The following is a 14,236-nucleotide window of genomic DNA, read 5'->3' on the forward strand; positions in this document are numbered from 1 at the left end:
AGCTTTCGAGATCAGCAATTCTAATTTCTGTGTGGATATTGACATTGTCATGACCACTGATCTCCACACATGACTTCAGGCCATAGCTAGTGCAACCTTTTAGTGAAACTATTGTAAACATTACCGACAGCTTGTGATGGCAATGGACATCGCACGCAATCAGCCAGCCAGAGTCCGAAAAATCAAACGGTGCACTGTGGGACATCCGAATTTTCAGTCACAGTGCGCCATTCGATTTTTTAGTCATGAGTTTGCCTTCAATGAGGCGAGTGACGGTGCCACGAAGGTGTCCCAGTAAACGAGAATGTCCGAATTGTCAGCATCTGAATAAATGATTGGCGACTGTATAAGGTTGTCAGTGACCAGTCATAAAGGTGTGTTCGTCGCCGGCTGCCACATCGCCTTTGCTGTTTTCCGATGCTCATTAATGAAGGCACTGTCGCGATCGGACGGAAGTCGTAATCACTCATCGACCGGTCTCTGCAGTTACCAAAAAGGCAGAAGACCTTTTGTAGCACTGTGTTAATTCGGACCTCAAGGGAGTGAAAAAAATGTCCGAATTATCCGAATGTCGAATTAACGAATGCATAACAAAAATGCACATTTTCAATCCCTTTATCACATACCTTCATTTTGAGAAGTAGTCCGTGATGCTTGTTTGTTTTTTTGTGGACAGCTGGGCGGCAAGGACTAGTTTGCAGGCATGTGACAAACCCTCTAGCGCAAGATTATTGCCTGGGACATCGTAACAAAACTCCTCTAGAACGACGAGAGCGTCCGCAGTTTCTTTTGCGGTACGACGCACCGGGCATAGTTCATCGCATGGGTCTTCGTCGGACGCCTCATCCATCTCACCAATGCCTTGGAGGAATCTATGTTCATTCGTAGAGCGTACCTCTCTGCTTGCGGGCATATAAGTCGGCAGCTTCGACTCGTGTGCAGTAACAATCCACTGCAACAGCGCTTCCTCCAGCTGTGGGTGGGCTGCGGTGCGCAATCGCTTTCGTCTGGTGTGAAATTTCTCGCCCTCAAATTCTTCCATTATTTGAGCCTCGTTTTTCACGTACGTCGATAGCGTGCTTCTTTTTACGTCGAACTGACGCATCACCTCTTCTCTGGAAGCGCCGTCTTTCAGTGCCTTTTAGTATCTTCACTTTAGTTGCCAAGTCCTTCGTCGCGTACTTCGCGCGTTTCGCCGGTTCCGACATCGCGACAGGGCGATATATCACACCACCACTATGGCCCGACCACCACCTCGCGCACCGACACTTCCGATACACCGAACAACGCACCGAAGAGGGGGAAAAAAGCACGACTGACGTCTGCAAGTCCACACGCTATCCATCAAACCTTGTTTCTTTGTTATCCGTTCTCCGCCGATGACATGCGTGCTCCAAAACGCCACCTTGCGTCCCCTTTCATAAGTTTTCGAAAAAAAAAATGCGGTTTTCCTTGGCCTCCACGATCGGCATCGACAGCGCACCATTGCTGCCGGAGCCCATCTCGGAGACCATAAGTTTGCACATGTGTGGCAAAGAAGATGCAACGCTATAAATATTATGGCCTCCGAGACGCTGTTTCAGTTTCAGTGTCTTTGGCTTGCCTCCAGTCCGAATTAACCAGTGCGCGTGCAATTTTGCGTCGAATTAGCGAATGTTTGTTGCCATAGGGCTACGAACATTTTTGATGGGAGGGTGTGGGAATGACGAATTATCCGAATTTCCAAATCAACGGGGGCCGAATTAACGAGATTCTACTGTATTATGCAAAGAAGTTATTGCAGTTATCGCTTCTTACATTTATGGCTTCTTGCTTTCCAAGGCATCGTTTCGTTCATCGTAGGTGGTCGTAGCTGTAGAGAACAGCGTCAGAAAACGTTGCCATGCAAAAGCTAACCACAAGGCTTCATGCTGCCTCATATTTGTGTTTGTTTTTTTTCCTCACTGCCATTTTGCCCATGAAGAAGTGCCTGGAAAGTGAGCGACCTCACTTGCAGCATCCGAAATCTGCGTGCGGTGCTCACCGATCTAGGATATCTTTGTCACAATTAATCTGCAGTGGGGCACGCGCAAGCGCACGCCTTTCTCATGCTTTAGAAGGCCTGTTTGAATTTTTTATTTCCCTTCATATTCACCATAATTTTACCACGACCGTGTATAAAGTGTTCATTGTAAATGCAGGAGGCTTTTAAAAATGTTCACTATATGGGGACGCAGTTTCAATGGGGAGCATAGGAAAATCATTAGTTCACTGAAATATTGTCATTATAACTGGTAGATTGTTATATCTGGAATCTTTTAAGTAGGTTCAAATGTATTACGTGACCAAATGCAAAAACTTCATTTTTGCATTTATCCACCATCAAAATGAAGTCATCATCACCGGAATCAAACTTGAAATCTCAAGCTCAGCAGGACAATGTTTACTACGCATGAAATCCGATTCCCAGAATGTGTGGCATCTGCTGGGATTATTTTGCTACAAGCATGTACATCCTGAGTGCAACTGATTGCAACGAGAAGCATTCACAGCAAAAGATAACGGCAAGTTGCCCAAGCACACATACCAAGCTTCGCTGTGCTTCCTCCAACTGCTTGCTTTTTTCTGCCAGCGTTTGCTCAAGTTCTTGGAGTCGTCTTCTCTCCTCCTCCTACAGAGACCATGAGAAAGTGATGTTAACAACAGCACAGACTCCAAATAATATGCTCAGTAGAGCTGCAGCCACTTATGAAAAATTTGCCGTAGCCTAGCATTCTGAAAGCTTACTTAAAGGAGTTTACCGAAGTTATAATTACACTTGACGCAATTCAATCCGTCAATGCCAGCCCTGTGTAGCAATCACACTACCGGTGTGCACAGAATTGAGCTCTTTACACAGCACTGATGTTATAATGACACCTTCAAGCAAGCAGTGATTATGGGAAGTTCAAATGCAAGCCACAAAAGTGTCTTACAAACATTGCTTTCACATGATAACGGATGAATGCCCCTGAGCTCCTTCAATGAACCCTACGAACGTGTCTTGAAAGCACTTAAACTCAGTTTTGTTCGTAATAGGTCTTCTAAACTGAGAATGTTCTAGGAGATAGACAGGCATGTGTTGCTACACAGTCTGGGAGTGCGCGAATGCTGCACAGTCACACTGCTAAGTAATGCTAAGTAAAACGAGGTTAAGCACAACTAAGAGAAAGGCTCGCCAGTTTTCGAAATTTCAACCCGATTTTATGCTCAGCCAAGTTATGCAATAACGTTACATCACTCCCAGTAGTCCAAAGCTTACAAAAGCATAACCCTGCGACTCACCCAAGGACTACCACCCGAGGGAAAAGCAGCCCAGGTAATTCGCCTCGGCTCTCGGTCTCCGCAAGCACATCGCCGAATGCACCACAAAGGCTTTACGAAGCCTCATGGGGCAGACAAGAGAACTGCACTGTTGACCACAGCTTCCTTCGACCAGTTGCTGCCCCTTCGGGCTTAACACCAACGAATAAAAGAAAGAAAGCCCTTTCCCAGACCTCCCGTTACCTCTACCCAACAAGTCTAACCCGCCCAGCGAGTAGTGAAATAGACGCATTCATTCTCTTGCCTGTGGTTGAGAGTCATCTTCCCTGCATGACAAACTGATTCCAGACACTCACGCTTGGTTTCCGGCGAGACGGCTGTGCCTAGAGAGAGCTTGGAAGAGGGCACTTGGCGTGCGAGGGGGAAACAAGTCTCGGATTAAACAAAACACTCCAGCTTGCTCCTTGTGCACTGGCATCCCCAAATGTTGGACCACGTGCAATCTCCAGACGTTTTTTTTTTTTTCTGTGTCCCTACATCACTCCAAAAGTGCACCGCCTTTTGCACCGTGCACTTTCGAGCAAGCGACAGTTCCATTCCGCACGACTCTCCGTGCTGCAATTTCAAGTGGGGACAGCATGTGATTTTCTGCATATGAAAGGCTTTTTAAAGACAAAAGAAATGTATATATATCTTTCTGTTTCATTAATACCAATAGTAGTAGTACTTCCACGCTTTCGTATATGTGCCCTCCGCTTCATGATTTTTACAGCCTCTGTATTTTGCTAGCAAAGACTGCATGCCTGTGTACCATTTTCCGACAAACTCGAAACCGCTTACTCAAACATCCCCCAAATTGTAGTAAAGGATGACTGCATGCGCACTGCTTTAAATCTAAGAACAACATGATGCACAGCTAGATTGTTGATTTGAGACTTCTGAAAAATGTGCTCACAGTAAGGCATGCACACATATATGTCTCAACTTACTTTAAAAATGTAGCACTTTCACTAAAAAATTTAGGCAGTTGTGTCCAGATTTTCCCACACTCTATTGCCAGTGTTGAAACATATCTTGTTAATAAAGTATCAGAATTCCCTTTTCAATACCTATCCAACTACAGTCGACGACCGATAATTCGGACTCCACGGGGAACGTCAATAAGTCCGAATTCTCAAATGTCCGAAAAAACGAATGCGTCCGAAAATAAATACTTTTATTGACACTTCAGTGTCCCGGTGGCCGAAAAAAGTTGTCAATGTGTTCCTGCACGCACTTCCACTTACGTGCAACCAAGTCCGCCTGTATCTCCGCCAGTGTGAAGTGATCGCTGTACGATGACGAAAGAACAGCGAGGGCTCGAGACGAGGCCCGTCACCACATTACACTACGGTGACGGGCCCCCTCACTATTCCGATTACAGTGAAATCTCGGTATAACGAACTTCAGGGGACCGCGGAAAAATGTTCGTTATTCTGAAAGGTCGTTATAGTGAAAGCCCAAAAATTTACCATAACAATAGAATTTCAGTAACGCAAACGTCCTACCTTTGCAACGGTACGTCCTTGAACTCGTTTCTCACAACAATGCACACGTGAACGTCAGACAAGGCACGTTTATTTGAAATAGTCCGTGATCGTTTTTTTTGACGGGTGCAGCACAAACTCTGCGTCACGAACGATTCTAGACCGTCCGCATTTTTATCCGCCGCTTCGGTCGCTGTTCCGCTTTTTTCTATGAATATGCGGAGTTTCCTCAAGTAGTCCAACGCATCTGTGGCCGACACGGACTCGTCGCGATCTTCGGGTGCTACCGTGACATCGTCGTCCATGTCATCGCTGCAATCCTTTAAGGCCCAACTGCATGCACGCGAGTTTTGAGCGACGGCCGACAGGATTTGCTGTCGCGGAGGGCCATCCATCGCCGTCGCTTGTCGCAGGGGTGCAATCGCGAAACGATGCTATTTCCGATTCCACACGGCTGGCTGATCGCGCTGATAACGCGGACGGACCGTCGTTCTGACCACTGGCCAAGCGCGAAAAGCACGAAAGGCATTGGAATCTGAAATAGAATCGTTCCGCGATAGCATCCCAGGTTTCTGGAAAGCCAGAAAACATCGCTTGTCGCCCGGAAGTGAGCATGACGATATCCAACAACATGGCAGCATCTCTGACCCTTGCTTCGGTTGCAATTTGCTCGTGATGCTTCCAATCGGCGCGTACTTCAAGGAATGCAAGTTATAGACTACCTTATTTACAGCCCCATCTCACGCGTAGAGCGAGGCAGCGGCCGTATTTTGTCGTTATTTATGATCGACGGTTCGTTCTGATGTTTCGATGGTAGCTTGCTGCATTGGTGGTAGCTTGCTGCAATGTCAACATCGTCGTCGTGTGAGGTAGCCCTTCTCCCTGCGAAGCAACGATGTGAGGCGCTGCGGCTTTCCTTAAACGTTCTATGACAGCAAGAGGAAACGTTGTCGAGATGCGCCTCGTGGACTAACCCCAACATAACGCAGTTTGCAAAGTGCGACGTAGCGTAGGCAGCGTACGCTTCCGGGCGCCCCATGTGATCACAGCAGATACTACTGCCGCGGTTAAACATAAGATTGCGAAAAAAGGAAGTCCCGAAACGCTTTTATGGCATCTTTATCTCAAACAAGACAATAATAAATTTGGCATGTTGTCATTCATCTACTCTGTAATTCTTTTTCGTAATTTGCCTGTGTGCGCGCAATAGTTTTCAATCGAGCAGCGCGACGGAGCCCGTTTGTCGCAGTCGCCTTCGCTCGAAAGTCGCGTGCTATGCATGCGGTTGGGCCTTTACAAAACCTGATGCGTTGTCGCCTCCGCAACGAAAGGAAAAAAAAAGAAAGTTCTCCGCCCGCGTCTTTCTCCTCCCGTGCCATCTCAGGTTTTAGCGGGAGGGCGTCCGCTCTTCGCGCTGCGTCGTCTGCTACCTTACAGCTCCGACTGCCATGACCGATACACTGAAATCTAAGAATCCTCGCATTTCGGGATATAAGTTCGTAGTACTGAGGTGTTGTTAAGATTACACGGGAATTAAATAACGATCGTTATTCTGAAATGTTCGTTATTCTGAAGTTCGTAGTAGTGAAATATTTTTACATTGAAACTATAAGCAGTCGGCACGGGATTTCTTAAAAGTTCGTTAATTTGAAATGTTCGTTAATGTGGTGTTCGTTGTAACGAGATTTGACTGTACACTACGCCGACAGGCCCCCTCACTCTTACGATAGTACTGCGCTGTCACTGCCTTAGCAAAACGCTTCACCGCAGAAACGCAGCGCGGGGATACAGGAACCGGAATGTAGGATGTTCGCAATGTCGATAAGATTTCCCACAATGTACAAGTGCTTCCAAGATCGGCATTTTCAATTACAAATCTCTGAGACAAAGTAGTGATCAAAATAAAGCCTCATAGATCACAATTTAGTTTTCGTTTTGACCTCTGAGGCCATACTTTGTATGGTATGGGTGCCGGAGGAGATAATGGCTGGCGATTCGGCATGCGCAACAGTCTCGGACAGGGTCCACATTATCGAATGTAGATCTGGCAGCTGTCCGAAATATCAGTCATCTTTACACATTACTTCTATGGGATCATCGGTGGTGCCGCGCGACTGTCCGAATTACCAAGCATGTCTGAATCATCGGTGTCCAATTTATCGGTCGGCGACTGTATTTACAACCCCTGCTGTGATGCCAGAACTTTCCCACTTTAATCACTTTTCCAGCAGCAATAACAGCAGCAACAGAGGCTGTAAAATCTTGCGATTACAAATTTTCAGAGGATTAAAAAGAATGTGCCTATCCGTAAAAAAAAATGTAATGGCATCACACAGGTTTTTTCAACGCAGTCAAGCCCAGCTAGTGATCCAATTGCTTGACTACAATTGGCTCTCTTCCACTGGATCTTGCACAAATTAAGCCAATTGCAATAAAGAAACTTGATCTCAATTGGGCTCAATCACAAATGAAAGCACACTGTGTGGCACCCACATAATATTTTTGATCGGTTGCATGGACTGTATTCCATGGTGTTAAGAAAAATGGGAGAAAATTGTATGAATAAAAATTAAACCTAGAAATTATATTTGAGTTTGCGGTGACTCTATGGAAATTTTGCCAAGTCCCTATGCACGAAGTTGTTAATCAGAATACTAATGAAACATCCAAACGACAGGATGAATGCTGCATACATCTACTGCTCATATTTAAAAAGCCGAAGCTGCCATTTAAGTGAAGACAGAATTAAATGCACTGTTTTGTTTAGACCAGATCTTACCTATACAGGAACTATTAGCTCATATGTCAGTGCAGCCCAACTTCACTGATGCATTTCCCATTACATGCTTTAACGTTCCAATTGGAGGGTCTCATAGGTTTGATTACCTCCCATGCACTGTATTCCAACTGGTTGTTAGACTGTCGTTTCATGCCATTCCCAATTGTACGCTGTAATTTTGAGAAAGTGGCATCAGATTTGCACTCATTTACATACTACTGCATTAGTAAAGGAAAATGAGGAAGGCATACAAACATCACCTACGACAACAAAGAAAACCTCCAAGAGATGTCACTTCAATGCCATTAATCAAAGGTTTTCGAAACCTCAATGCCAAGCTTGAATAAACGAGTCATTCTGAAGCCAGGACTATGCCGTCTGTCCTGTTTTCCAGGATATCGATTTTCTCGTCTGGTTACTAAGGATCACTCCCTTTCACTTGTGAAACGCATCAGCGGAGTTCTGTTGTACGTGAACATGGCAAACTACAAAAGAAGCAAATTTTATGGCAGTGGAGAATGAACTTCACATTAACATGCCATTTAACGGCAGCCCACCCTTGATACCATGGTTAAACGTCTGCAAAATGTCCTTAAGACGGAGCAGTAAGGTGCATGTTCATCCATATCTAGGAGCTACTATCAAGAACAATGATAATACATAAGTAAGAAACGGTAACAGACAGTGCTTTACATATATTAATATATTCACCACATAATTAAAACACCTCTCTGTCCAGTTACATCACAAGAAGATATAACAGTCTAAAAATCATAATGCATGATTGCCTAAAGAGTTAAGCAGCGATGTGATACTATGTACATGGAAAGCAAATGCAAGCCAGTTGAATGTACGAGAGGCCAAATGTGCATGCTGGTAACAAATGAAAAGCTGTCCTAACAAAAAAAAGCTACCAACATGAATGCATCGCTATTCATGCTTGTTGACTGAAATGCTCTGTACAGGCTCACACCCTAGAAAGCTCCAAATCACAAAAACCCCAACATGCCTCTCACGAGCATCAAGTTGAAACCACTAAAGCTGGAAGAGCACTCAACTAGCACAGGGGACGTGTCTTTAGTTCCTTAAGTTAGCCGATTCCTAACCTAATTGCATTCCGAATAATCCAAGAAGAGAACTTGCCACAAAGACGTCTCAAACCAAGCTTTCAAGGCAACAAAACAACAAAACAAAAGGTGTTATCGAGATAACGTCTTGCAAGTAAGAGCAGAGGTAGCTTGTGTGTTTGCTATCTACAAGGAAGCCTACTTTCCAATCATGCCCGAGAACAATGTACTCAACAGTTCGCCACAGAAAGGCAGTGCTTTATGTAAATAAGCATCTCCGCTGGGACATGTAGCACAAATGAGCTAGCTTCACCTTTTGCAAGGTTGCTGATCTGCCACACTTTCCGAAGCCATAACAGAAAGTGTAGCCAAGCACGTTACGCGCAAGAAAATGTACCAGACTGACTGAAACGGAGTTTAGAATACACTGCCCGAGAGATGCCTCTTCCAGTATATAAACCAGTGAAACTGGCTGAATATATAACAAAGTTAATAAGAATGCGCTCAAAACATGGCAGCTGAGACATGTTTGTGGCACCTGGAATGTGCGTAGCAAGCCTTTGAGATTAGCTTCCATTAGTTTTCGAGGGACCTGGCTATGGCACTGGGATGTGCAACATGGACCTCACCTTTGAGAGTGCAAAGAAGCTAACTATATATAATTCGATATGGAGAAAAAAATGAACGAAAAGAAAGAAGACTGGTGCTGATAACATGGAAAAGCTCAACAGCAAACAGCAGGAATGGCAGAATCGGTAGCACGGCAAAAAAAAGGCACCAAAAAAAGGCCATAGTTCTCAAAAGAACAAACTATCAAAACAACGCAGCTGGAAATTGGCAGTTTGTCTGAATGGCTACCAGCACAGCGCATCACAATCGATAAACTAACTGCCCGTAGATGACAGCAGCAGAGTCACAGGGCAAGGAGCCAGTGCGCGAGAGAGACAGCAAGGGTTGGGGGGCCGCCGGTGGCCTACCTCCCGCTTCTGCTGGTCGGCAATCATCTGAGCTCGCCGCTGTTCCACTTCTTGGAGAAGCTGCTTCTCCATGTTGTGCCGGGCCTCTTCGACGCGCCGTCGCACCTCCGTCTCCATGGCCTCTCGGCGCCGCTCCATCTCTTCGGCCACGCGGACGACCACCGCCTCTTCGACCCGGCGCTGAATCTCTTCCTCGGCCCTCTTGGAAATGTCCGCATCACGCTGCCGCCTGTACAAAGGATCTTACAATGATTGACCACGTACGACATTGAACAGAAAGACACATTCTGCATTACTTCTGCATTGAACGCATCAAAACTTTAGACCACATAAAAACCTAGTTTCAGATGGTGTAGATAGATAGAGATGAGCTCCCGGGTAAAATTTACCGTTTCAAATACGAGCGGAAGCATCCCGAAATACGGCAGTTCTCGATACTGGAACAAAAAATACCGCAATTTGCCGCTTGCAATGAGCGACACATAAGGGCACGACCTGGAACACTGAGCTCCTCGACATGACCTCGGAGATAAGAGAGCAGAGACGCATCTCGGAGGATGCATGTCTGAACCTACGTAGCAGCGACAAACACCACGTCCACGCATCATCTACTTATGTACCATCTGAAATACACTAACTAGAAAACTACACCAGTGCTGGCCCTGCGACCTTGCTGTGTCATCCCTGACCACAAGCTTCACACAAGAATGTTTTGAATATTCATCAACTATCAAGTTGTTTGCAACCTAAAAGAAACTCGCATATTCCAAGAATGCGTTGCAAAGAGACATCACATATACACCACTTTGTCAAAACTCAAGGGATAAATTAACAAAAATTAGAGTGGTCATTGGCCTAGCGACATTTTGATGCTATTGAGGGTGGAACAATTATGGAATGAAAAAAAGAAATACCATACACGTGCACCAAATATGCAAACCTCGGGTATGCAAAGTGAGCGAAGCAGTGAATTAAATTAGGTAGAATGTTATGGCAGCAGCAATACGCCAATGTTTCCCTTATTGCACTCTGCCAGCAAAAAGTCAGCATCTTGCAGAACAGTATTAATAAAACAACGAATGACAGCATCTTTAATGTACAGGGTCACCCCATCTAAAGCGAACGCCTTACAAGTATTCGAGACATCATAGAAGCTGACGCTTAATACACGCATAATTACACGTCATATAACAGACATTTTCCTTGTGAAGTATAATAAACATTCTAGTTTTACCAGCTTGAACATTAATGAGGTGTTCACCTTTTATGTGGTCGACCATGTACAGTACAGTCCACTGTTAAAGGGAACACTCCAATGAGCACCTTCCATTTTGCTGGCCCTCTAACAGCAAGTGGACAGGGAAACGTTGCTCATGCACTGCTCGAGTCTGTCAACGACCAGTAGTTTTATGCAAATCTTAGCCACTATGTTTTTGCAAGAGAGTGAAATCGAAACATGCCCCGCACGCAAGTGTTCCCTTTAACAGCCTGTACATATTGCGTTCTTCACAGGAAATGTACATGTCTTTTTGTCCCCCATTGTAGGTGCATGTAAGCATTCAAAGTATAGCGCATGCCAGCATGGCATCACCATTCTTCTTTCCTCTTTCTTTTTTTTTTTCATATTGAATAGTTGATTGGTTTATTGGGCTTAAGTCCCAAAGTGTGATGGAGATACTCTAGTGGAGGGCTCTGTATAATTTTGACAACCTGAGGATCTTTAACGTGCACTGACATTGCCCAAAACACGGGCCTCTAGCATTTCGCATCCAGTCAAATGAGGTTGCTGCAGCCGGGACCGAACCCGTATCTTTCGGGTCAGCAGCCAAGCAATGTAGTCACTGGGCCACCATGGCAGTGGCATATTGAATGTTAGGGAGCTTTAGAGACTATGCCCCAAGTTTAAAGGCAAATTTTCAACTCTTAATACAAAAAGGAGCTTCGTTTCTGCACATTTGCAGTGCAAGTGACTTAGACTTCCCAACAAAATTTGAAAAGCAGCATTGTTTCGGTCAAAATATGCAAAAAATTGTTTCATTCTTCAATATGTCAACTGCATAGTAAAAAATATTGCAGTGTGCTCTGCAGACAATTAATGGGTGACTCAGTCATGTGCTCGCCATTAATAACATCTTTGCATTTGGCATGAAAACTCTACCATGAGTCAAATGGTTGCCACACATGGAAAGAATTACTGAAATTTTACTTGTTATGCATAGTGTATACAGCAGTTTTCCACGAGAGGGTGGCACCATTACAGACGGATGTGAATAACTTAGTGGACCTTTTGAAAAGCAGGCTCTAAAAAATATACCGCATTTTTCTTGCTTTCTCTTTCAATCATCTCTGCTATAAACCAGTCGCGAAGTAAAAAGCATAAAATTATATTTGTCAATGCTAAAATCTTAAAGAAGCTCTAAAAATTTTACGATAAGATTCTAAATGTCGGCAGGTCTAGAAAACAAAATGCCTGCGCAGGTCCACCATTCTTCAAACTTTTTGTATCTGCAGCAGCAGGCACATTACAACTCGTGCACAAGAAAACCATTTACATTGTTAGCTCACTAAGAAAGTTCCTCTATGGCAACCTAAAAAGTATTATAATGACATCTCAATATTGAGCAATAAACAGATTTAATATACTGACAGATATAACATTCCCAATAGTAAACTTCATTATCTATGCACCACTTATGTAATCTATCGTTCTGTAAATATGTTCTTTATTTTTTCTAATCACCATATTACACATCAACAAGGCTTTAAAGAAAAATGTTACCTTTGTGCCGAACAGGCCAGTACACTATGTGTCCAGCCTATTTGCACATGAATCTACGTAATTGTGTCACACTGCTGTATTAAACTTACCGAGATTACTGAGGCCAGCCACATAGACAAAAATGGCACTCTGTATGTAAGCATGCCGTCAGTAGCTCTGCATGTTAGCAAAATTTCATTTTCAAATCGTTTTATATTATAGATAATGTCATAGATGTGAGAACACGTGGGTGCAGGTGATAGTTTAAATATGCACATGCTTTCTAAGTTAGTTGCTAGTCAGTGCTGTGTAACGTTCCTTCTTGCCTTGTGTTTTTTTTTTTTTTTTTTGAGCTTCCACTTCAAGAGGCTCTTCAGTTCCCCGAGCGAATGAGAATAGCCGTAGGAAAACACTTTCTCCGATAAATGCACTTGACAAGTGCTTCACAGCTCGTTTACGTCCATTCATAGCCCATTGACAGCATGCTATAATGAATGGTATGCAGAGTGCCGCCACATTCACAGATATCTTTTGAGGGAAATTTTTCGGGTTCAATATACTACGTCGCATGAGGTGTTTCACTCCAGGTAAAAAAGTGCGCCTTTTCAATGCTGTGCATAGTGTGCCAATGCTTTCAGAGCCACATGCTACTCCTGTAGAAAGCATGCACAAAGTGGATATTTATGCAGACTACATTTTCTATTTGCTCTCCTATATAACACAAGTATACAGGAGACTTTCACACGAAGGAACATCGTAAGGTTTGCCCCACTTCAGAGAGAATAAGCAAATTGTTGCATAACTCCGGTGTAAATGTGCAAAACTTGCGTTTTAAATGCAATTTGATATATACTGTAATTCGTGTGTATCTGTCCACAAAAATTTATCTTGCAAGTTTTTTCACAATTTTGTGCTGGCACTCCTCTACCTATCCTGGGTTCTTCAATCCACAATCTTCCACCATCTCCATTTTCGTACAGGACACCATACCAACTGTTTTATTCACATTATTGTAAAAAAGAAAAATGCACAAAGTTTGCGAGAACACACGTGCTCATTTTGTTTTTCCATTGGCGAATTAATTCCCCGCATTTAATGCTTTCAAGCAAAAGGCTCTTTTCCCACTCATCGATGCTCCAATAATGGCGCATTCTCTTTAAAGCACTGTTTATCAAGTCATACGGTTTCTACTCTCTAATGCTTTTGAGAGAGACATCTTCTTACATAAGCAATTTATCTTTTGTGAAACTTGCAAGGAAAGTTTATACATAATATGCGCCACTACCATAGGTCGGCAAAAAATGTGGAGCTCACTCAGACTCAGACTCACCAAAGTTTTCCTCAGCCAGACTCACCAAGATTCAGACTCACTAAAATTTTTCTCAACTGGACTCACTCAGACTCAGACTCGCCGCTTGATCTGAGTCTGAGTGAGTTGACTCATGAGTCCCTTAGCTTATAGATAGATAGCTTTTTCCACCAAGATGTCAATGCTCTTTAACACCAATATCTCGCATAATCGGTGCTGTACATGGCACCTTTTGATCTCGTATCTTCAAATACGAGTTATCAGTGGTTGCAATCCAGTAAGCACATTTTTATTGAAAGAGATCACTTACACGAGATAATTCTATGAAGAACTTCCTGTGAAAGAGTTTGCTGCGGGGGAAGTCAAGGTATCGCCCCCGCCTCTGTAACTCCCGCCTCTGATCAATAAAGATTGAGCTGTAGTATGAACGCTAGTGCATGAAGTATGTGCAAGTCGACGCGAGTATAAAAGTGAGCCGACATAAGACTGATAGTAGTGCTGAAGTAGAGTAGATAGGACCATAGGTCGGCAAAAAATG

General features: G+C 44.0%; 1 protein-coding gene across 1 annotated transcript in view; it reads right to left on the reverse strand.

The window, feature by feature from the left end:
- LOC119386857 (arginine and glutamate-rich protein 1) overlaps positions 1-14,236 on the reverse strand; it is a 31,025-nt gene that overhangs the window by 12,222 nt on the left and 4,567 nt on the right. The window contains exons 3-4 of the mRNA XM_037654122.2: positions 9,632-9,860; positions 2,567-2,650 (exon numbers count right to left, since the gene is read on the reverse strand). Of these exons, the coding sequence (XP_037510050.1) occupies positions 2,567-2,650; positions 9,632-9,860 (313 nt within the window). The remainder of the gene's footprint in view (positions 1-2,566; positions 2,651-9,631; positions 9,861-14,236) is intronic.

Source organism: Rhipicephalus sanguineus, chromosome 3 (assembly GCF_013339695.2).
Source record: "Rhipicephalus sanguineus isolate Rsan-2018 chromosome 3, BIME_Rsan_1.4, whole genome shotgun sequence".
Classification (NCBI taxonomy): Eukaryota; Metazoa; Arthropoda; class Arachnida; order Ixodida; family Ixodidae; genus Rhipicephalus; species Rhipicephalus sanguineus.